This window comes from Heterodontus francisci, chromosome 33 (assembly GCF_036365525.1).
Source record: "Heterodontus francisci isolate sHetFra1 chromosome 33, sHetFra1.hap1, whole genome shotgun sequence".
Lineage (NCBI taxonomy): Eukaryota > Metazoa > Chordata > Chondrichthyes > Heterodontiformes > Heterodontidae > Heterodontus > Heterodontus francisci.
In genome coordinates, this window is record NC_090403.1 from 25,569,918 (window position 1) to 25,594,179 (window position 24,262).

Here is a 24,262-nt window from a genome sequence, read left to right on the forward strand (position 1 = left end):
ATTTAAGGAAGGATGTAGGTGCGTTGGAAGAAGGTGAGAGAAGGTTTACTAGACTAATACTTGGAATGGGCGGGTTGTCTTCTGAGGAAGGCTAGGCTTGTATCTGCTGGAGTTTAGAAAAGTAAGAGGCGACTTGTTCAAAACATATAAGATCCTGAGGGGTCTTGACAGGGTGGGCGTGGAAGGGATTCTCCCTTGTGGGAGAATCTAGAACTAGGGGTCACTGTTTAAAAATAAGGGGTCGCCCATTTACGACAGAGATGAAGAGATATTTTTTCTCTCGGAGGATTATGAGTCTTTGGAAATCTCTTCCACAAAAGGCGGTGGAAGCAGAGGGCTGGATTTTATTCGTGCGCCGCAGTGCTTTGAACTTGGCAGCCTTCGGACATAGAAGTGCCACCTCACAACCCCTGGGATATTATACGCTGGGGGCGGAGGGGCCACCCCTGATGACATAGAGGAGGCAGCCGCTTCGTCTCCAGAAATGGCGTCCAGTGCCAACGCCATTTTTAAAAGGCTTCGAGCCCTTCAGTTACATTTTAAAATTTAAATGTTCTGATCTCCAGGAGATAAAAATAAAATATTATTTCAAATGTAAATCACGTCTCCCACCCCCAATGGGTAATTTATACATTAATTGCCCTCTTCACCTATAATAAACTTTTTTTAGTGTCCTGAACTCCCCCACCCCTGATATAATTTCCTTTTGACCCTCAACCACTTCCCACCATCCCCACAGCCAATAAAAATTGTTTTCCCTGTTCCACCACCCCTTCCGGCCTGAAAATTTTATTCTCCCTCATCTCCCCCACCCCCCCACCAGGTCCTCGCCTCGGAACCCCGTAAAAACTCTGTACAGAGTTCCGAAGATGCATGAGGTAGGAATGGCGGCCGTAAAATCGGCGTGGGACGGCCACCGCCAGCAGGCAAGTGCATTTACATATCATTACTGTTCATTTGAATATTAAGATGGAGGGCCCGCTGCCAGACGGCGGGGAGGCTGCACCGAGGTCCCCCCGCCACCGGTAATATGTGACGGGCCCTTCTCGATGTCGTTGGTGGAGGTGGGCCTCTCCCCGCAGAATTTTACCGGCAACCCCAACCGTGACCCGCGGCATCGAGGGGCCGGTAAAATTCAGCCCAGATTCTTTGAATATTTTTAAGGCAGAGTTAGATAAATTCTTGATAAGCAAGGAGGCGAAAGGTTATCGGGGGCAGGCAGGAATGTGGAGTTGAGATTTCAATCAGATCAGCCATGATCTTGTTGAATGGCGCAGCAGGCTCGAGGGGCTGAGAGGCCGATTCCTGCTCCTAAGTCATATGTTTGTATGAAAGGAAGAAGGAAGGAACTTGCATTTACATAGCGCCTTTCATGACCTCAGGTCGTCCCAAAGCTCTTTGCAGCCAATGAAGTAATTTTGAACTGTGCTCACTGTTGTAATGCAGGAAATGCAGCAGCTAATTTGCACACAGCAAGATCCCACAAACAGCAATGTGATAATGACCAGAGAATCTGTTTTATTGATGTCGGTTGAGGGATAAATATTGACCACAACTCCCCGGCTTCTTTTCAGAACAGTGCCATGGGATGTTTTACATCCACCTGAGAGGGAAGATGTGACCTCAGTTTAATGTCTCATCTGAAGTATGGCAACTCCGACCTATTGACATTTGTATAATGCTGATGGGCTGAATGGCCTCCTTCTGTGTCATAAGAGTCATAATGGCACAAAAGGAGTCCATTTAGCCCATCAAGTCCATGCTATCTCTTGTACAGCAACCCAATCAGTGTCATTCCCCCACTCTCTGTCCTGGTAGCCCAAGTTTATTTTCTTCAAGTCTCCATCCAATTTTCTTCATTCATCATCTCCTTTTCCACCATCCTCATACAGCAACTTCCAGGTCATTACCACTCACTGTGTAAAAAAGTTCTTCCTCACATCCCCCCTGCATCTCTTGCCTAAATCTTTAAATCTGTGTGCCCCAGTCCTTGTACCATCCGCCAATGGGAACCGTCTTTTTTTTATTTACCTTTATTTAAGTCTGTCAAAATTTTGCACATCTCTATCAAATGTTCCCTCAGTTTCCTTTCTCCAAGGAGAACAACCCCAGATTCTCCAACCTAACAAAGAACAAAGAATAGTACAGCACGGGAACAGGCCATTCGGCCCTCCAAGCCTGCGCCGATCTGGATGCCTGTCTAAACTGAAACCTTCTGCACTTCCAGGGTCCTTATCCCTCTATTCCCTTCCTATTCATGTATTTGTCAAGATGTCTGTTAAACAAGATGTCTTCTAACCTTGTAGCTAAAATCTCCCATCCCGGAACCATTTTGGTAAATCTCCTTTGCAGCCTCTCAAGGATCCTCACGTCCTTCCTAAAGTGTGCTGGCCAGAACCAGTTGGGGCCTAACCAGAGCTTTATAAAGTTTCAGCATAACTTCCCTGCTTTTGTACTCAATGCCTCTATTTATGAAGCCCAAGATCCCATATGCTTTGCTAACTATTCTCTCAATATGTTCTGCCACCTTCAAAGATTTATGCACATGAACACCCAGGTCCTTTGTCTTTGTACACTCTTTAGAACTGTGCCATTTAGTCTATATTGCCTCTCCCTATTCCTTCTGCCAAAATGCATAACCCTCACACTCCTCTGTATTAAATTCTATCTGCCACTTTTCTGCCCATTCTGCTAGCCTATCTATATCCTGTTGCAGTTAATTGTTAACATCCTCACTGTCTACCTCACCTCCAAGTTTGAAATCATGGGCAAATTTTGAAATTTTACTCTCTATTCCAATATCTAAGTCATTTATATGTATCACAGAACCTTGGGGAACACCACTGTCTATCATCCTCCAGTCTGAAATACAACCATTTAACAGGACTGGCTGTTTTCTGTCCTTAAGCTAATTTTTTATGCAAGCTGACACTGACCATCTTATTCCATGATCCTCAACTTTGTTAACTAGCCTTTTTCAAATGATTGCTTAAAATCCATATAGACAACATCCACTGCACATTCCCCTCATCAACCTTCTCTGTTATTTCATCAAAAAATTCAATTAGATTAGTCAAGCATGTCTGCCTTTTACAAATCAATGCTAGCTGTCCTTAATTAACTCAAATCTCTCCAAGTGCCTGTTGATTTTTTTTCCCGATTATTGTTTCTAAAACCTTACCCACCACAGATGTTGAATTGACTGGCCTGTAATTACTAGGAATGTTCTTACACCCTTTCTTGAATAAGGGTGTCACATTTGCCACTCTCCAATCCTCTGACACCTCCCTCATATCTAGGAAGATTGGATGTTTATGGTGAGCCCTTCCACTGTCTCCGCTCCCAATTCCTTTGGCAACCTGGAATGCAAGCCATCCGGACCAGGTGATTTATCCACTCTAAGCATAGCTGGCCTTTCCAGTACATCCTTCCGATCAATTTTCACCCCATCCATTACGTTTACCATTGCTACCGATATTTTGTCTGCATCCTCTTCCTTAGTAAGCACCGATACAAAGTACTCATTAAGTATTCTAGCCTTGCCCTGCACCTCTAAGCATATATCACCCTATTTGTTCCTACTAGGCCCCACCCCACCTCTTATTAACTGCTTACTATTGACATGCCAGTAGAAGATTTTTCCCTTTTGTGTTAACTGCCATTCTATTCTCATATTCTTTCTTTGTCAGTCTTATTTTCCTCTTCACTTCCACTTATTGTGCTGAAAATTTCTATGCTTCTGTAGAATCGGCAGAAGAATAAGGACACAAGCTGATATGTTTATCATTCACAGCTGATTTCTCAAGCGTAAAATGCATCGCAAAGTCCATTACATCAATCACACCTTCATACACAACATTAATTGTATTAGGCGTATCTAAAACTAGAACATTATGGTGAGATGAATTAGCTGAGATTCATTCATCAAAAAACTGAACAGCTGTTTCACTGGGAAGTCTATCGTCTTTATGATATAATGTATGCAGAAAAATCTCATAATCATGGCCATAAAAATAGCTTGTATTTATCAAGAAATAAGGCTGCTAAATATGATTTGTGTTTTTGTGTTTCTAGAACAGTGGTTGCATTTAGTGAAGATTTGTCTATTAAAAGAATGGAGTCTGGACGAATATGTAAAGGTCGAAACTGTTTTGATATAGAGGTTTTGTATGGAATTCAGAGTTGGGCACTGCTTAATTTGGGCTGTGGAGGAAGGTGATCAAAGAATCCCAATCTGATGCATTTAAAAAAAAAAAAATTACAACCAGGTTCCTCAATGGGCTAATTGGTAAAGAAACTCCCATGTGGGACAGAGCCTTGAAGACCAGGAAGGTTACTTAAATCAATCCCTGACCTGTATTAAGTTAACTGATCTCAAGAGCGATGCTAACATTGGCCTCTGGGCCAAGGGCTCTGTGTCCTTATTGCTAGTATATGTATGACCATCATACGATGCCCCTCCACAGGAGAATAACCTGTCACTATTTGGACTAGGATGTAGCACAATCAATTGAATGAGGTATGAAAGGGCTGGCAGTCCCTATGGAAGCTTAGCCCATTAGTCTGTACCTTCAGGATGGCAGAGGTTGAAAAACTCTATTCAACCTTGAAGGTAGTGTTAATGAAAGTTGATGCTTAAGTATTTGAATATATATATTATAAATCAAAGAGTTTTTATGTGATATATATATATATCACATTAAAAACTCTTTGATTTATAATTTTGTTTTTAACTGCACATTTTTTATTTTTTCCCAAAGCAAATTTCTATTGGAATATAAATCATAAGTGTGACTTATTTGAAAGCGTATACCCATTAAAAACATGCTTTTATTATGGGATGTGCATTCCTTCTATTTCTACATACATATAATATATGTAAACAATCGGAGAAAGAGAGAAACAGATTCTGAGACAGCCAGAGAGATGAAGTGATCATGTGAGGAAAGTGTAAGAGGAATACAGAGAGGGAGTATGGAAGCCACAAGCAGAATTCAGAGCGGGACAGAAGGAGAGAGATAGTTACATGGAGGTAGAGCCATTTTTTATTTTTGTCCATGAGTCTGTAAATAAATATGGTATATATAATACAAAGGATTTGCTCTCTATTTCTATTCTCTTGTGTATCTTGTCTTGTATAATGTGATATATAATTAATATTTTTTTCCCGCCTTCAATAATCTTGAAGAGTGATTACTTCGCTATGTTTTCATTTCTGATCTTGCACTTTCATCAACTTCAGCAAGATGCCCATGATGTACAAGTTGATCCTTTGATTGACTAGTGGTGAATCAATTAGCTGAGGCTACTTCTTGTCATAAAGGTATTTGCTTCCTCTTCACAGCCCTGGAATCTTTTCACTGTCAGTTTTCTTCCCTCTTTGCTCTTTTGAGTGGAGTTACATGGGTTGTGGGTTTCATATGTAGACTTTCCTTTTGTTGTGATCTTAATCAGCGATGGAATTACAAATTCCTGTGAGTTAATCTGAAACGGAATCCATATCCTGTCTTCACCTTTCTTCCAGGTTATCTAAATCCAACTTTGAAATCCATAACAGAAACTTGATACGAAGAAGCAGGGAGAGATTTTCCAAACCACCAGGGAGTGCAGGGACTGTTAACACTCTCCATCCCCTTCTCACCAGATCACAGGTGTAAGAGCTTCCATTCCTGTACCCTGTTACTACAGTTTTTGGACTTTAGGAAAGAACAAAATTACACATGACACAGGGTTTGGCTTAACCATGAATTGTTGTTTTATTGAATCCAAACACCTCTATGGTTAGTTGAAACAGAAATTAAACAAAACTGTCCTCAGTACAAAACCTCCTGCAGTAACTTAAAATTGACAGCCTCCAATTCGCAGCTGAACCCTTCAGTGATTTAACCACTGTTCCCAGTCTCTATGACTTGGCTCTTCACTTCCCAGTTACCCAAAACAAAGTCACTATGGCTTGGCTCAAACTTACAAATTTCAGGCAAAAACACTATGCTTTTGTCCCAAAACACTCAGACCAACATCACTACGAATTGGCTGAACACAAATACGGGCAAAAACACTACACTTTTTTTCCCAACCCCTCAGACCAAGATTACTACGATTTGGCTGAAAACACAATCACCCACATGGCCGGTCGGTCTTGGTGTTGATTGTAGGTCGTGAGTCAAGATGGCCAATCTTGACCCTTCTTCCGACTGCAGCCCCCACAGTACAAACCTCTTCAAGATTTGACGGAAAAACTTGCAATCATCCACACGGCTGGTCTTTACCAACGTTGATTGTAGGTCTGGGCCTGAGATGACCAGTCCCCATCCTTCTTCACCTAACTGCAGCACAGTCACTCTGATGTGGCAGCTTTTTAGAATAAAATGACCCAGGACTTCTAAGACATCTGTTCTATTGTTCACGCTGTGCTGTGTCCTGCAGGTAAACATCCTTAGTTCCTCACCGAGCCCAGATGAATTTGATCAACTCATACTGGGAGAAATAATTCAAACAAATCTTCAGACCAATCTGATCAGTGCAACAATACAGTCCTTCTGTAGCAGAAATAACCCAGACAAAATCTTCAAACTCTCATGTTGTTTAAAACAAAACCTCCTGCAATTTGAGGCAATACAGTAACCACCTGGCTCTGAAGTTGCTGGAAGGTGTGAACGTTTCATCTCTCTCCTGGAGAGGAATCAATCCTAGTTACAATGGCCATATTCCATTACCATTGTCTATGATGCTGGCCTTAATTATCATATCGATGGCATGTCCCTTGTATCATTGTGCAAGGTAATCAGTCTCTTAATTGCATTAGCCAATGGTAGGCGATGGCTTTTCCTTTGGTACCATTGTTCCATTGAAAGTCAATGTTTGAATTCCTTTTGGTGAGCCACTGTCTTTCCTGAATGTCCAAATTAACCCTTTTCTGCCCAGCCTGTGCTGCTGGCTGCAGCTTGGCTTTTTGTATTGTAATTGGGTCACAGGGAATGCTAACACTCTTCATCCCCATCCCGCTACATCAGCAGGGAAATTTGACAGTTTTCCAGCCTGTTTGGGATCAGTGGCATCTTGTTTACTTGCAGCCTGGGGCAGAAACTGTCCAGCTCAACAGCACGATTTCCTTTAAATAGACAATACATTCGAATGGTCCCAATTGTAGCGGAATCATATTTTCACCAATACAGGATCTGAATTGTGTTTCAGTTCTTTGGATTAAATACTTGTCCCTCACATTGATGACTTGCAATAATTTGACTTTTCTTTCCATCCTTGCTTTTTGGTGTATTCTCCATTTTGTCTACAATTTACTAATTCATGGTGCCACATTTCCTCAAACTGTATTGCCCTTTATTTGATCAGAGCTGGCAGTCATCTATTTCCTGGTGTTTTATTCCTGTTTATTCCTTTTATTGGATAATGATTTTTCTGTTTCTGGTTAAATAGGTCCAGTTCCACTTCCAAGAGTTAATAATGTGCATCTATTGAGCAGTGTGATGATATAGACAGGTTCATTGGTTTAAATTTGTTATTTGCTGTGTTTCGGTGTTGATATATGTGTGACATTCAGTAAACACTGTAGTCTGTGCATATCACAGTTTCATAGAAGATACGATTGACTCTCCTGTGAGAATGAAATCAGATGGGCTGAATGGCCTTCTTCACCTGAACTGAGCTTGTGTCCTCACATGGTTTGCTGTTGCTTTCTTCTGTGATCCTTTTGCAAGTCTGTATGGTTCTGGAGATGTTTGGGAGAAAGGTGACTCCAACATGTTTTGTCCCTTTTGGAACTTGATTTTGCTGTCATTGCATTGAATATTACTTATCAACTACAGAGATGAAACAGACAGTGAAAAGATCACAACATCGGCTATAAGGAAGAGTTAAACAGGTCTTTGACAAGAAAAACGACCAACAGAGCAGTTTAATATCTTCAGCTCTCACTCAAGGATTAGTTCATACCTCACAATCTGAATACAATTATGAAATGGGAAATTTTGAATTTTTCAAATGATGAAGGACCAAGATAACATTTTGAAATGTGCATGGGCAATCTTGCTTGAACAAGCTCAAAGATAAGAAACATTGGAAGTCATGTACTGTTCTCAGTGCATAACAAATTGTCTGATGGATGATGCGTTTATACATGTAATTATCTGCATGTGTCAAAATATGTAAGACTTCACTGTGGGGTATTGGCGTCAACATGGTTGAGACTCCAACCTATGGAGAAATGGACAGCAAGGAGCTTCAGTCCTCTGGTAAATTTTGACTTGTCTGATGCACCCCCACTAGATCATTAGGGAAATCTACCTCTCTTTCTCTTCCCCCATAAATTGGTATAGAATTTGAAGAATTCATGCGATGTCAAAGCTGTAGATCCACTAAACTAATGGAAAAATATTGGCACCATTTTTTAGGTTAGGAATAGCCATCTATAAATCCCTTGAAGTCCATTTCCCTGACTCCAAATCCTTGGGTATAGAGTTTCTGCCTTTGGTGCATTTTACAAAATGAAGGCAGACCGGATGTGAACTGGTAAATTAGTAATGAGTTTAACCCTGTGATAGCTGAACCATACAAACTGGGAAGGCCCCAGATTCAGTTCCTGCTCTATGCCAAGTTACCTGGTTTCGGCTAGGGAGCCAAAAGCGGTGTTACATTTGGCCTCAGCACCCCTGAGTTTGGGACCAGAAAATCGGCCAGGCTTCTTGCTCCTGATCTCTGTCCAGTCATTCCTGTTATCTACCTTTTATTCCAAACATGACTCTCAGTTAAAAGCTTCTTCCTTAGAACGGTTTAAATTTGTCTTTGACTAAATTGTGTCCTCTGATCCTTCTTTCCTGTTTTAATTCGAAGTAATAAGCTTACTTTATCTGTTACCTTTAATACTATTTAACTTCCATGAGGCCACCCCTCAATAACTTTCTGGTCTACAGCTTAAACTCCTCGAATCCTTGCTTGTTACTCACCCTGTTACATTTGCAATCTGTCTGGTTGCTTTTCCCTACCCCCCCCTCTCCAAAGCAGGCACATATTTTTGTCATGTGCCTGCTTTCAAAACTAACATGGGTCAGTTTGACTTCCTCTGTGAGGCTCAGATCCCAAATTAACAGCGGGGAAATTATGACAAAACTCAGTTTGGATAAGATGAATCCAAAAATGAATTGTCTAATCCAGCCAGAAAAAGAATTTTCAGAACAAATTCACTGGGGGCCTTGAAATTAGTTTGAACACCGTGAAGGTAACACACAAAGGAATCTCACAAGAACACACTAAATATTTGTCCACCAATATTTACACCGTGTCATTTTGAGGCCATGCTTTGTCAGATATAAATCAGAGTGCTGACACGCGATCCTTTTCTTACACTGAGCCCCAACAAATTATTTTTAAAAATAAATCTTAACCTGTGTCGGAGCATTAATACCCAACCCCTGGTTCTCTCTTTTACTAATGCTTTAAACACATATCTTAACATATCCACGGCAGCACAGCCTCAGCTCGCCTGCTAAACTGCAGCAGCATTTGCAGCTCACTTAATTTTCCTTTGAAAGGTCAACTTTCTAATTTGACCAAAGACTCACTGGTTCAGATTTCCTTTTTATTGGGCATTCAGGCATAAATGTGACTTGTGACTGAGTATACTTCAGTGCCAAGAAAAGGAAAAGCCTGACCTGGAGAGTATAACTGATGCCAGAATTCACGAGTGCTGATATAACCCGGTGCTGTTTTATCCGTGTGTTAGCAACATCTTATTTGTACGGCCAAGTCCATATTGGAGTGGGAACCACAATGGAGTAACTTTTACTGGGCTGTCTCCTCCTAATCTGAGTGCTCAACTGATGAGAAAGTGGATGGAGTGAATTCCATAGATATCAAGAGCAGGGAATGGGACAGTTTCCCACTTTTTATATCCTGGGTCAGCATAAAGCTCTTCCAAGTCAGGCGTGGCTTGGAGTGACTATATCTGTCTATTCAATCTCAACAATGTCTTTTGATTCCGAAATCCAAAAAGTACGCCATGTTACATTTCAGTTTTATTTTCGAACTAGAATTCTACTTTGTGCCAGATTATGCATATGTGTTTGTACTGTGTCTTGCAATAAATTGGATTGACTTCTCCAAACTTATAAAGGAAAAGAAAGTCTCAGGGAGTTCTTCTTGTTCAAAACAAGCCTTCATTTTATATATTTTTTTCTTTTGGGCCTCCTTATCTCGAGAGACAATGGATACGTGCCTGGAGGTGGTCAGTGGTTTGTGAAGCAGTGCCTGGAGTGGCTATAAAGGCCAATTCTAGAGTGACAGGCTGTTCCACAGGTGCTGCAGAGAAATTTGTTTGTCGGGGCTGTTGCACAGTTGGCTCTCCCCTTGCGCCTCTGTCTTTTTTCCTGCCAACTACTAAGTCTCTTCGACTCGCCACATTTTAGCCCTGTCTTTATGGCTGCCCGCCAAACTTATAAGGGAAAAGAAAGTCTCAGGGAGTTCTTCTTGTTCAAAACAAGCCCTCATTTTATATTATACAAAACTAATTGTATTTTTCTTTCAAATTCCCAAATCAACCAAGGACTCACTGGTTCAGGCACTTCTTTCTGATACCACACTGGCATCATCAGAGTACACCATACTTTCCTAAAGCTCCAAATCGATCTTTGAGCCAGTCTGAAGTCACAGCCACTATTGCTTTCGGTGAAGTAGCTCTGGGGTACAGAGATTGTTTTTTTGTTAGTAAGATTACAAAGTGGCTTAAGCAGCAAGGAGACTCTTGTTGTGGTCAGTCCTTTGAATCTCTTTTTTTTTCTTTGGGCCTCCTTATCTCGAGAGACAATGGATACGTGCCTGGAGGTGGTCAGTGGTTTGTGAAGCAGCGCCTGGAGTGGCTATAAAGGCCAATGCTAGAGTGACAGGCTCTTCCACAGGTGCTGCAGAGAAATTTGTTTGTCGGGGCTGTTGCACAGTTGGCTCTCCCCTTGCACCTCTGTCTTTTTTCCTGCCAACTACTAAGTCTCTTTGACTCGCCACATTTTAGCCCCGTCTTTATGGCTGCCCGCCAGCTCTAGCGAACGCTGGCAACTGACTCCCACGACTTGTGATCAATGTCACAGGATTTCATGTCGCGTTTGCAGATGTCTTTAAAGCGGAGACATGGACGGCCGATGGGTCTGATACCAGTGGCGAGCTCGCTGTACAATGTGTCTTTGGGGATCCTGCCATCTTCCATGCGGCTCACATGGCCAAGCCCTCTCAAGCGCCGCTGACTCAGTAGTGTGTACAAGCTGGGGATGTTGGCCGCCTCGAGGACTTCTGTGTTGGAGATACGGTCCTGCCACCTGATGCCAAGTATTCTCCGGAGGCAGCGAAGATGGAATGAATTGAGACGTCGCTCTTGGCTGACATACGTTGTCCAGGCCTCGCTGCCATAGAGCAAGGTACTGAGGACACAGGTCTGATACACTCGGACTTTTGTGTTCCGTGTCAGTGCGCCATTTTCCCACACTCTCTTGGCCAGTCTGGACATAGCAGTGGAAGCCTTTCCCATGCGCTTGTTGATTTCTGCATCTAGAGACTGGTTACTGGTGATAGTTGAGCCTAGGTAGGTGAACTCTTGAACCACTTCCAGAGCGTGGTCGCCAATATTGATGGATGGAGCATTTCTGACATCCTGCCCCATGATGTTTGTTTTCTTGAGGCTGATGGTTAGGCAAAATTCATTGCAGTCAGCTGCAAACCTGTCGATGAGACTCTGCAGGCACTCTTCAGTGTGAGATGTTAAAGCAGCATCGTCAGCAAAGAGGAGTTCCCTGATGAGGACTTTCCGTACTTTGGACTTCGCTCTTAGACGGGCAAGGTTGAACAACCTGCCCCCTGACCTTGTGTGGAGGAAAACTCCTTCTTCTGAGGACTTGAACACATGTGAAAGCAGCAGGGAGAAGAAAATCCCAAAAAGTGTGGGTGCGAGAACACAGCCCTGTTTCACGCCACTCAGGATAGGAAAGGGCTCTGATGAGGAGCCACCATGTTGCATTGTGCCTTTCATATTGTCATGGAATGAGGTGATGATACTTAGTAGCTTTGGTGGGCATCCAATCTTTTCTAGTAGTCTGAAGAGACCACGTCTGCTGACGAGATCAAAGGCTTTGGTGAGATCAATGAAAGCAATGTAGAGGGGCATCTGTTGTTCACTTTGAATCTACAGACTGGAAATGACACAGTGTGATATAGCACTTAACACACTTGAAAGACAGCACTGTGTGATATTAGCATACTTAACGCTCTCAAATCTAATTCCCCTTTCTGTTATTTCAATGGAAGTTTTAGGCTGTCTATTTTAAACTAGTTAACGCCTTTGATTACCAACTAGTCCTATTCAAATGTTAATTGTTTGTACTGCAATACTGCACAGGGTAGCTACTGGGCATATAGTTTATTTAATATAAAATGAGGGAGTTCTTTTTAATAATAAATACTCCTTTATAGAGGTTCTTTCCCTTTTAAGATCTAGCCATAGAGTAGTGTCTTCCATCCCATCAACTGGATTGGCTTCAAACCCAAGTGGGCCTGATCTGACATGAGAAGAGGCTTTGATCTGGCTTGTTAATGTGGGCAGTCACCGTGATCATTTCAAACAAAGAAAACTGGATTTCTTTTCCTACATGTCTGTGTACCTTGCATTCCCAGGATCTGAGATCTGGAATAATTTATGTTAAGGACTTCAAAGGAGTTAATTGTCTATAACATATACAATATCAGACTTAAGATTCTGAAAATTCAAGTTACATAGATGTGGCTGAAAATTTGGTTCATTTTAAACAAACTGGTTCCTGCCTATTTATTGCTAAATATTCTGTGGCCCAAACTCACTCCTGCCCCTAGTCCCACACACCTTCTCCTGTCCTTACCCATCTCCAGAAGGTCCATCCGAATCAATTTCAAGATCTTTGTCCTTCATTTTCAAATCCCAATACAGTTTCCCCCACCTTACTTAGGAAGTCTTTTCCAATCGTATATCCCAGCCTTATTCCTTCTTTGACTGTGGGTCACCACTGGTTCCCTGCTCTTCCGCTCTTCCATCTGATGCCAGTTTTCAGCCACTGAACTCATGCTTTCTGAAATTTGCTTCAAAAATAATTTTGCCTTGCTAGCTTTATATCTGCCTTAAAAAAAAAAGCTTCTTAAAAAATTTGAGACATATTTCAACTTTCACCATTGGGTGGGAGAACTGATGTCATCAGCTCAGCCACCTGGTAAACATCCCACTCAATATTCCTTTCTATTGAAGGCAGTGGTAAAGTAAATCGGACAGGCTGTATAATGGGCGGATGATTTGCTCGCATTAGTTTTCCTCCAGGCGGTGAAAGTTAAAACCTGCCAACTTATTTTTTTCAACCATGTCTTCAGCCTCTCTCAGTTGCTCACTTTTATTTATTTCCCCTCTTGTAAAATGCACTGAGAAATCCCTTTACAGGACAGATACTGTATTAATATGCTATTGAGCTCTTTGCCTTGTTACATTGACACTCTTTAAAATTGGCGGCAGGTTTTGTTTCCCTGTGTTCGTGTGCATTTTTTATATGCAGCACTACTTTAGCCTGACAATGGCCTGTAAATCCAAAAATTTAGCCATATAACATTAGTAAAGTCGACAGTAGCACTTCCTGTCACCTGGTAGATTCATGCTCTCAGCTGCTGTTATTTTGGAAGTTGCAAATATAAATGACCTCAGCACTGCCATTTAATCTTGGGAATTTGGGAATGAATCCAGCTCAGGTGGGAGACAAGTTTGCTTGCAGTAACTCTCCATAATCCAAAGGAACTGCTTTTAAAAGCCTTTAAGGAGTTTGTTACTTCACAGTCTATGGGGAAAATAATGTAGAGGGAAAGCAGAGCCAGCTGAGCTCTCTGTTTATTATCATTTCCCATTTTCTTTCTTATTACCAGTGAGAGGAGAGAGTCCTTTGAGTGCCAGTCTCCCAGAGATTGGCAGAGGTTGACTGTCAGCGCCCACAGTGCATACCAGAGTATCACTTTCTATCCCTGCCAAACAGCTTCCACAAATATTGGGGATACCGAAGAGAACCAATTTAAAGAAACCAGTGCAAAATGCAATGAGAATTACAAAACGGAGAGACGGTGGCCTCAATACCAATCTTCTCACGATGGGTAGGATAGGGTGATGGGGGGAGGGGACTGAATTAAAAGTGAAATGCACGAAATGTGACTCCAACCGGCCATGCATGCCATTTTTACAGCGGTGAATTTTGGGGCATGTGAGTTTTCCACTGTGGAAATTAATAGTGCAATTGGGAGCCTGACTTGAAATGTACTGTTGCTGCACAGCTTTCCAAGGAGTTGGGAAACTTGATAGTGAAACGAGGCGGGAGCTATGGTAAGTGGCTGTTTCAGCAAGAATACCATTCCCTCTGGTCCCTCAAGGAAGCTTTGAGCTTCCCCAGCCCCAATTGTTGGCCTCTCCTAACACTCCCAGCACCGAATGTAGGCCTCGTCATGACTCCCTCACCCTCCCGATTGCTGACCTCCTACCCAGTCCTCGACTGAACGTTTCCCACCTACCCCCACCCGATTGCAGGATTGCAGGCCTCCTCTGCCCCAAGTTCCTCCCACCCCCACCACGATTGCCGGGAATAGTTCCCAATGGTTGCAGCTTTCTGCCGCTGTTCTTTCTGCCTGCCGACCAGATTGTCCATTTGATCGGCTGTTGGGTGGGAGGCGGAGCTACAAGATGCTAATGAGGTCCTACCATTAAGATCAGCACCACTACTGCATCTCTGGCCTTGCTGGGTCCTTTGGCCTCACCCGCATCCTCCCCATAAATATTGAGGCCCATGAGACTTAGTCAAAAAAAATTAATGTGTAAAGAGGCCAGAGTCTAGTGTCGTCCTCACTTAATTCCCTCATTTGCTACTGGCTCATGCCTCTTCTTACACTGCACCTCAACTATTGACCACTCACTTTGTTCTGTGTAGCTCGATTAACTACTCTCTTTCTCCTCAGTCACCTCATTGCACTGCTCCTATGTAGTCCTGCCAATTGAAGCCAAAGTCATCAGATCCTCAACACATGCAGATAAATGAGCAAACCTCCAGAAAATATTTCAAAATGCTGGTGAAAGGTTTAACACAATATGACTGTCACAGACGTTTTAGTTTCTGTCCTTCTGGGCTCCTTTCTTGTTCACAATCAGGAGCAATGCACATCACGTAAACATCAGAAGGCACATGAGTTGAGTAAGCCTTGATACAAGGCACTTGAGAACACCTTTAAAATCTGACCCAAATGACTACACCTGCTAAGTGTTACACTGACTCTGTATGGACTGTCCTTCAGAACGAAGGCTAGCAGTAGGCACTGTGGCAGACTAAGAAGAGTGTTTGATTTGACTTGTGCTATACCTAAATTAAGAGCTGTATTTACTGCCAATGTTAGGCTCTAATTGGGAAAGAAATTCTATTCTACAGCATTGTTATCCTTCACTGTCTAAATAAAACAAAGCAATATGGAAACACCATTATAGAAACACACCAATGGCCACATTATAAACAGACATGGAGAAATAGGAGAGCAGGGAAACTTCCCTTCAGCCTTGGGAAGGATAAATTTCCTGTATGTGATCATAATCTTGCTTCCATCTCCCCTTGTTTTTATTTCAGATTTCCAGCATCTGCAGTATTTTGCTTTTATATTCCACCTTCCCTCTCCTTGCCATCAGCATTTTTCTCTATCTACAAAGTGGCTTTGTTCATTGTTTTTTCACGCTGACCTTCTTATTAAAATTTTCCATTCTGTTTCTCATTAACAGTGAGAGGACAGGCGTCTTTTGAGTGCCAGTCTCTCAGACATTGGCGAGAAGGGTGACTGTCATTGCTCACAGTGCCCACTAGAACATCACTTTCTACCCGACCCGTTCTCCCCTCTGCCTTTCCCAACTGATGTCACAAATATTATGGATTCTGAAAAGAACCAGTTGACGGAAACCAGGGCAGAACGCATTGCCAGGTATAAGGCTGAGCGACACCGAGAAATAGCCGAAAAGATTGGCAACCTCAATGAAAATACCATCATCATTTCCAAATGCTCGAGAAAGGAAAAGGAAAATGAACCTTTGGAAGACAGATATTCTCTTCCAGAAAGATCCGAAACAGTGGAGAGCTTTGTGACTAAGTCGACTCTGCATGTACCTTTCAAACTCTGGGGATTAAAGGACACTGAAATTCCGAAAGAAATCCTTTTGCATAAAACCAGTGGGAACGCCATGGAAAAGAAGAGTTCTTTGAACGTCCAAACCCAAAACACTAGGAATGAGGGATGGACAACTGGGAGAAGACTTAGTGATTTCCATTGTCAGGAGATTGAAATTTGCAGCAAAAAAAAAGTGACTGATGGTTTGGAAAAATCCCTGCCTCTCCCACAGCGATCATCTGTCCTTGAGACCCAAATTGTAGGTCTACCTCCACAGGCGAGGTTAGTATTTATGTTTTTACTTAACGGATGACTGATTATTCAAGTTGATACAAAGGGACCAAGAGTCTCAGTGTAGTTGAATATTCTTGAAGAGTGTTGTCTTTTATCTCTGGTGACCTTTGTAGATAGATGAAGCTCTCGTTTTACTGATAGTTAATGAAAATTGAGCTTCTACCTTATTCCATATCTGCAAGAGAATATGTTAATTTCAATTAACACTGAACTGAAGGCTAGTAAGCTGTTAGCTTGACTTCCATCAAAGCTCATTCAGCATTTTACCCTTCTGAGACAGATAAAATGAGTATCACTGGGGAGAGCAGGAGGCTGTAAGAATTGCATGGACTGCATAGTCCTACTGTCAATAATGCATGGGAACATTGTCACCTCCAAATCACACACTATCCTGTCTTGCATTCTTCATTATTGTTGGGTCAAAAGCCTGTTACTACATACCTAACAGCATTGTTTGAGTAACTTCATCACATAGAGTGCAATTGTTCAAATCAATCAACAACTAGGCAACTAGGGATGGGAAACAAATGCTAATCTTGCCAGCGATGCTTGAATCCCAAAGAATGATTAAACACAAAATATCTGCCCTTGGATACCCTTGACCAGCAGAAAAAGGAACAAGAATTCAAATGCCTCATGCTACTTTCTGGTTATTGAGATGCGTGTCTTTTGGTCTGTTGATCTCCCATTCCTCTGTCTCTCTCTTTCTCTCTGCTTCTCTATTTCTCACTTTCTGTCTGTCTCTTTCCCTCTTCCTCTCTGATCCTTCATTATTCTTCTCTCTCTATCTCTGCCTCTGCTTCCATCTTTCCTTTTCTCTGTCTCTTTTTTTTCTTTGACTTTCTTTCTCTTTTCCCTTTACTCTCTCTTGATTTTCACTCACCCTCTCTTTTGCTTTTCATTCTCTTTCCCTTTCTTTCTCATACATAACTCTTATTACATTTGAGGCCTACTTGACAATGTGCACAAAGAAGAAACTAAAGCCTCCTATCGTATTGCTAACTAAAAGTGTAATGCATTTGACAGGATTGATACAGGACAGATATCTGTCAAAGGAATATAAACCTTGTGTAACATAAATCTACACACATTAATCATTTTAACATTTTTAGTTGTGCTACAATATTTAATATCATGCAGCCATCCTTTCTATTTGTACACGTAAAATACATTACTTGCAGTTTAATTATGAAGGACAGGTGATATAATTCAATGGAATGCTAATCTTTCAATTCTACCAATGCCAGGCCAGTACTTCACAACAACGTTCTTCTAGCCATGTGTAATGTCTGTGCAGCTTGAGCTGTTGGACAGGTGCCACAGGTGATTAATGCTCCAGTGGTTTTATATATCTGGTTCTAATCTAGAATTCAGTGAGGGAGAGAGCTGTGTATAAAATGGTCCTTGGCATCAAACCAGTCATTCTCCATTTCAAATGATCGGGAATGAATAAATATTGAGAAGGGAAGGAGGACCAGTTTAAAAAGGTCTCCATTGTGCCACAAACCATTGGGTTCAGGTTGCCATTACTCTCTACATAGCAAATTCCATTTGTTTTATCTTGTGCAAGGTGCAGGATGTCATTGCTGAGGAATGGATAATGATCCAGTGCAGGCATCCAGTGGTTGTGAGCAACAAGCACTTGTTAGTCAGCTAGGTTTAAGTGAGTTCAGTCAGTGATGGTAAAACGATATTCTCACTTGTTTAAAGTTTAATCCTCTAAATAGGATGAAATAGTTAAAAAATCAAGTGAACCTGACTCAGGTAAACAAGGCCTTGAGCTCAAACATTCGGTCAAAATCAAACCCCTGTTACAATTCATCACCTTTTAATACTTCTCTAAGCTACAAATTCCTTATCAAAATATCCATATAAGGTCAACTCCACAGAGTTCTAATTACAGAGTAGTGACAGTACTTCTGACTGACATGGGTAAGAATACTCTCACCTCCCACCCTGCTGTTTTCCTCCATTTTCTCAGCCCCCTTATTTTGTTCATCCTGAGTTTGTCCAATCAGCCTAAAGTTGATGTTACATATAGGTCGAAGATGGTGTGGGTAACTTCCACTTTTCATCTCTCAACTGACTGCAGATAGTGTTTTAAAAATATAATTTTAGCCCCAAAGTGTTTAAAGGGTTAAATAAACAGACAAACGACAGGTTTACTCATAGATTTTTTTAGAAAAGATAACTATTTATTTAACAATACCTGAAAATGTTCGCAACCTCACCCACTCACTCGCGCACACACATACACACCCACAAGAAAAGATAGAGATTAGAGGATAGCAAGCATTTAAGTCCAATTGTTGTAAAATGAGTTCACTTTGAAACCTTCCTGGTGCTCTGGGAGTGATTTTTAATAGCTTTTCAGGCCTGATCTTGCTCTTCTTGGCTTACTCGAGTATTGCAGACTCCTTTGATTAAGACTCAGTCAAAGTCAGTGGACAATCTTGTTAAAATTTCTCAGAAGGGGACTTTTCAAGGTCATCTCTGCAGTCTCTGCTTTGGTGGTTCAAAGATGTTGCAGGCAGGGTCCTCTTCTTGGCTGGAATGGAATCTCTCAGCTCCTGGCTTTCGCTCTCTCTGACTGTACTTTAGAGAAATTTCTATATTTTAAGAAAAACCCTTATCAGGTTTGGTTTCGGTCAGCTGACTATGGATGGTCTCCCCTGGTGCTTTCATACAATGTCTTTTAATGCATGGCCATTGTTACACAATGGGGTTTGGATTTGGCTTATCTTGATAAAAGGGGTGTCATTTCCCACTTATTGGGCTGAATTTTATATTATAAATCAAATCGGCAGCGGGCAAAAACAATGGTGATCCTCCTGTGCCGGCCGCATGTGGAAGTGGCAGGCTGTCTGTCTCCGGCAATGGCATCAGCTACCTGTGCGCAGGTGCTGACACCATTTTTAAAGGACTTTGAGCCCTACTGTTAAATTTAAATATTTAAAGGGCAAGGACATAAAAATAAATACATTTCTTCTGACCCTCTCCCACCCCCAATAACAGTTAAATTAATTACTTGCCCTCTCCCCCCCAAAACACTTACCTTGCCCACCTGACCTTCCCCCCCCCCCCGACAAAGTGCATTAACTTTGCCTCAAACCATCCTCTACACCAATGATGTTATGTTGACCCTGTTTCCCCCCCTCACCCCACACTGAGAAACATACCTCCTCCTCCCCTCACCACAAGTGTTCCACCTCAGTTCCCCAGATGGGGATCCGAAGGTGCAGCAGTGCCGCCCACCGAGCCGGAGATCAGAGCGGGACATCAGATGGGGACATAAGTATAATTAATGCATTCATTTACATTTATTTGAATAAGCAAATGTGGGTCCTGTCGCCGAGTGGCAGGGGGGCCGCCACAAGGCCTCACCGCTGCCGACAATATCGGCCCAGGCCCTTCTGGCATTGCAGTGTGTGGTGACCCTCTCCCAGAGGCATTTTCTGTCCCTTATCCGCCATGAAGCCCAACATTGGGGCGTCTGTAAAATCCATCCCATTGTCTTGGCTTTGAATCTAGAGTTGCCCTATCTGTGAAGGTCTTTTGTCAGTCCAATAGTTGAAGGTAGGAGCCAGTTAGCATTGAATGGCCTGTTTAGCATCTTAATGTGCCTTCCCAGAACTAGTCTCTTTGCTAGTGCTCTTCGGGGGGGTTTAATCTAATTCAGCAGGGGAATGGGAACCTAAATTGTAGTGCCAGTGTACAGGATGTTGAGAGTAGTGAGTTCAAGGATAAGGTTACAAGGACGCAAGAGGGCACTGGCAAGCAAGAACCTGGTTTAAAGTGTGTCTACTTCAACGCCAGGAGCATCCGGAGTAAGGTGGGTGAGCTTGCAGCATGGGTTGGTACCTGGGATCTCGATGTAGTGGCCATTTCGGAGACATGGGTAGAGCAGGGGCAGGAATGGATGTTGCAGGTTCCGGGATTTAGATGTTTCAGTAAGAACAGAGAAGATGGTAAAAGAGGGGGGGGTGTGGCATTGTTAATCAAGGAGAGTATTACAGCGACAGAAAGGACATCTGAGGACTCGTCTACTGAGGTAGTATGGGCCGAGGTTAGAAACAGGAGAGGTGAGGTCACCCTGTTGGGAGTCTTTTATAGACCTCCAAATAGTTCCAGAGATGTAGAGGAAAGGATAGCGAAGATGATTCTCGACAGGGGCGAGAGTAACAGGGTAGTTGTTATGGGGGACTTTAACTTTCCAAATATCGACTGGAAATACTATAGTTCGAGTACTTTAGATGGGTCAGTTTTTGTCCAGTGTGTGCAGAAGGGTTTTCTGACACAGTATGTAGACAGGCCAACCAGGGGCGATGCCACATTGGATTTGGTACTGGGTAATGAACCCGGCCAGGTGTTAGATTTAGATGTAGGTGAGCACTTTGGTGACAGTGACCACAATTCGGTTAGGTTTACCTTAGCGATGGGCAGGGACAGGTATATACCGCAGGGCAAAAATTATAGCTGGGGGAAAGGAAATTATGATGCGATTAGGCAAGATTTAGGATGCGTAGGATGGGGAAGGAAACTGCAGGGGATGGGAACAATCGAAATGTGGAGCTTATTCAAGGAGCAGCTACTGCGTGTCTTTGATAAGTATGTACCTGTCAGGCAGGGAGGAAGTTGTCGAGCGAGGGAGCCGTGGTTTACTAAAGAAGTTGAAGCGCTTGTCAAGAGAAAGAAGAAGGCTTATGTTAGGATGAGACGTGAAGGCTCAGTTAGGGCGCTTGAGAGTTACAAGCTAGCCAGGAAGGATCTAAAGGGAGAGCTAAGAAGAGCAAGGAGAGGACACGAGAAGTCATTGGCGGATAGGATCAGGGAAAACCTTAAGGCTTTCTATAGGTATATCAGGAATAAAAGAATGACTAGAGTTAGATTAGGGCCAATCAAGGATAGTAGTGGGAAGTTGTGTGTGGAATCAGAGGAGGTAGGGGAAGTGTTAAATGAATATTTTGTGTCAGTATTTACAGTAGAGAAAGAAAATGTTGTCGAGGAGAATACTGAGATTCAGGCTACTAGGCTAGATGGGATTGAGGTTCACAAGGAGGAGGTGTTATCAATTTTGGAAAGTGTGAAAATAGATAAGTCCCCTGGGCCAGATGGGATTTATCCTAGGATTCTCTAGGAAGCTAGGGAGGAGATTGCAGAGCCTTTGTCCTTGATCTTTATGTCGTCATTGTCGACAGGAATAGTGCCGGAAGACTGGAGGATTGCAAATGTTGTCCCCTTGTTCAAGAAGGGGAGTAGAGACAGCCCTGGTAATTATAGACCTGTGAGCCTTACTTCAGTTGTGGGTAAAATGTTGGAAAAGGTTATAAGAGACAGGATTTATAATCATCTTGAAAAGAATAAGTTCATTAGCAATAGTCAGCACAGTTTTGTGACGGGTAGGTCGTGCCTCACAAACCTTATTGAGTTTTTTGAGAAGGTGACCAAACAGGTGGATGAGGGTAAAGCAGTGGATGTGGTGTATATGGATTTCAGTAAGGCGTTTGATAAGGTTCCCCATGGTAGGCTATTGCAGAAAATACAGAAGTATGGGGTTGAAGGTGATTTAGAGCTTTGGATCAGAAATTGGCTAGCTGAAAGAAGACAGAGGGTGGTGGTTGATGGCAAATGTTCATCCTGGAGTTTAGTTACTAGTGGTGTACCGCAAGGATCTGTTTTGGGGCCACTGCTGTTTGTCATTTTTATAAATGACCTGGAAGAGGGTGTAGAAGGGTGGGTTAGTAAATTTGCGGATGATACTAAGGTCGGTGGAGTTGTGGATAGTGCCGAAGGATGTTGTAGGGTACAGAGGGACATAGATAGGCTGCAGAGCTGGGCTGAGAGATGGCAAATGAAGTTTAATGCGGAAAAGTGCAAGGTGATTCACTTTGGAAGGAGTAACAGGAATGCAGAGTACTGAGCTAATGGGAAGATTCTTGGTAGTGAAGATGAACAGAGAGATCTTGGTGTCCAGGTGCATAAATCCCTGAAGGTTGCTACCCAGGTTAATAGGGCTGTTAAGAAGGTATATGGTGTGTTAGCTTTTATTAGTAGGGGGATCGAGTTTCGGAGCCACGAGGTCATGCTGCAGCTGTACAAAACTCTGGTGAGACCGCACCTGGAGTATTGCGTGCAGTTCTGGTCACCGCATTATAGGAAGGATGTGGAAGCTATGGAAAGGGTGCAGAGGAGATTTACTAGGATGTTGCCTGGTATGGAGGGAAGGTCTTACGAGGAAAGGCTGAGGGACTTGAGGTTGTTTTCGTTGGAGAGAAGGAGGAGGAGAGGTGACTTAATAGAGACATATAAGATAATCAGAGGGTTGGATAGGGTGGATAGTGAGAGTCTTTTTCCTCGGATGGTGATGGCAAACACAAGGGGACATAGCTTTAAGTTGAGGGGTGATAGATATAGGACAGATGTCAGAGGTAGTTTCTTTACTCAGAGAGTAGTAGGGGCGTGGAACGCCCTGCCTGCAACAGTAGTAGACTCGCCAACTTTAAGGGCATTTAAGTGGTCATTGGATAGACATATGGATGAAAATGGAATAGTGTAGGTCAGATGGTTTCACAGGTCGGCGCAACATCGAGGGCCGAAGGGCCTGTACTGCGCTGTAATGTTCTAATTCTAATTCTAGTCCAGACGTGATGATGGTTTGGTCTCCAACAGTCCCGATATGTATTTGCATACAGGAGATGGTCACCTGACCTCTTATTCCATCTTGTCTGCAGCAGAATGTGTCCATTTTCTGTAGTTTATTTCACCATTTCTTTTTTATAGTTTAGAATTGCTCCAGGTCACTTTATTTTCATTACTGACCCTTGCATGAATGTGACATTAAGTTCAGGGTTTGATAAATAAATCTCCCTCTAATTTGCCCCAATAATTGGATTACAATGTCCAGCAGGAAGCACATGGTAAGGATTCCCTGCAAAGAGCTCTGAATTATGATCACGATGTGGGAACTGTGGCTGATTTTCCCTCCACCTCTTCTCCCTTCCCAATACAATGGTTTCAAAGATTCTGATCTACTGAATGTGATGTTTCAATTTAAGACTTGTGAGGAAATCCAAAACTGGGGGCCATAAATATAAGGTAGTCACTAATAAATCAATAAAGAATACAAGGAGTAGTTGAGGCAAATAACATAGATGCATTTAAGAGGAAGCTAGATAAATACATGAGCAAGACTGGAATAGAAGGATATGCTGATATATGAAGATGAAGTTGGATGGGGGAGGCTCATGTGCACCATAAACACAGGTACAGACCTGTTGAGCCAAATGGCCTGATTCGGTGCTGTAAATATTATGTAACTCCTCTCCAGTGGCCCAGCAAAGCTCTGATGGTAAACTTTTTTTGATAGCTACACTCCACAGGCAACAATTCCCAAACCGCCAGTGATACGGAAGGTCTCCTGTTACGACAGCATTGGCATAAGGCATCCTGAGCTGGGGATGGTGGACACGCGGGTCTCTGTGGGTTGTCTACGCAGCACTTTCCTGGAGAGGAGCAGCAGCTGCAATGAGCAGAAAGTGTAGGTGCCGAGGCTTGCTCTGCATTCCACCTGACTTACCCATTACTAAAAGGCATTTAGATTGTGAGCATTAATGCAGGAGCTTTACTGGTTTGTTTGGTCACTGTCAGAACCCCATGTAGAACAGAGTTTGGTTCAGCCTCAGAGTCTTTAAACATACCGCCCACAATGTAATAATGATCAGGGAGCTGTGTGTTTTCCTCAGTATTTAATCACTGAGGTTAATACATTCCTGAGCATGGTTAT

The 24,262-nt window shown here is 42.6% G+C and overlaps 1 protein-coding gene across 9 annotated transcripts in view; it reads left to right on the plus strand.

Annotated features, from left to right (window-relative positions):
• Nucleotides 1-24,262, plus strand: part of LOC137348063 (supervillin-like) — a 162,862-nt gene that overhangs the window by 17,139 nt on the left and 121,461 nt on the right. For 6 of the 9 annotated variants that reach the window (XM_068013189.1, XM_068013193.1, XM_068013191.1 and 3 more), the window contains exon 2: nt 15,806-16,467. The exons of 2 other annotated variants lie outside the window; for them this stretch is intronic. In XM_068013189.1, coding sequence (XP_067869290.1) covers nt 15,950-16,467 — 518 coding nt within the window. In that variant the 5' untranslated portion in view covers nt 15,806-15,949. Of the gene's footprint in view, nt 1-15,805; nt 16,468-24,262 lie in introns of those variants that run through there. One more of the 9 variants, XM_068013200.1, reaches the window with a different exon arrangement.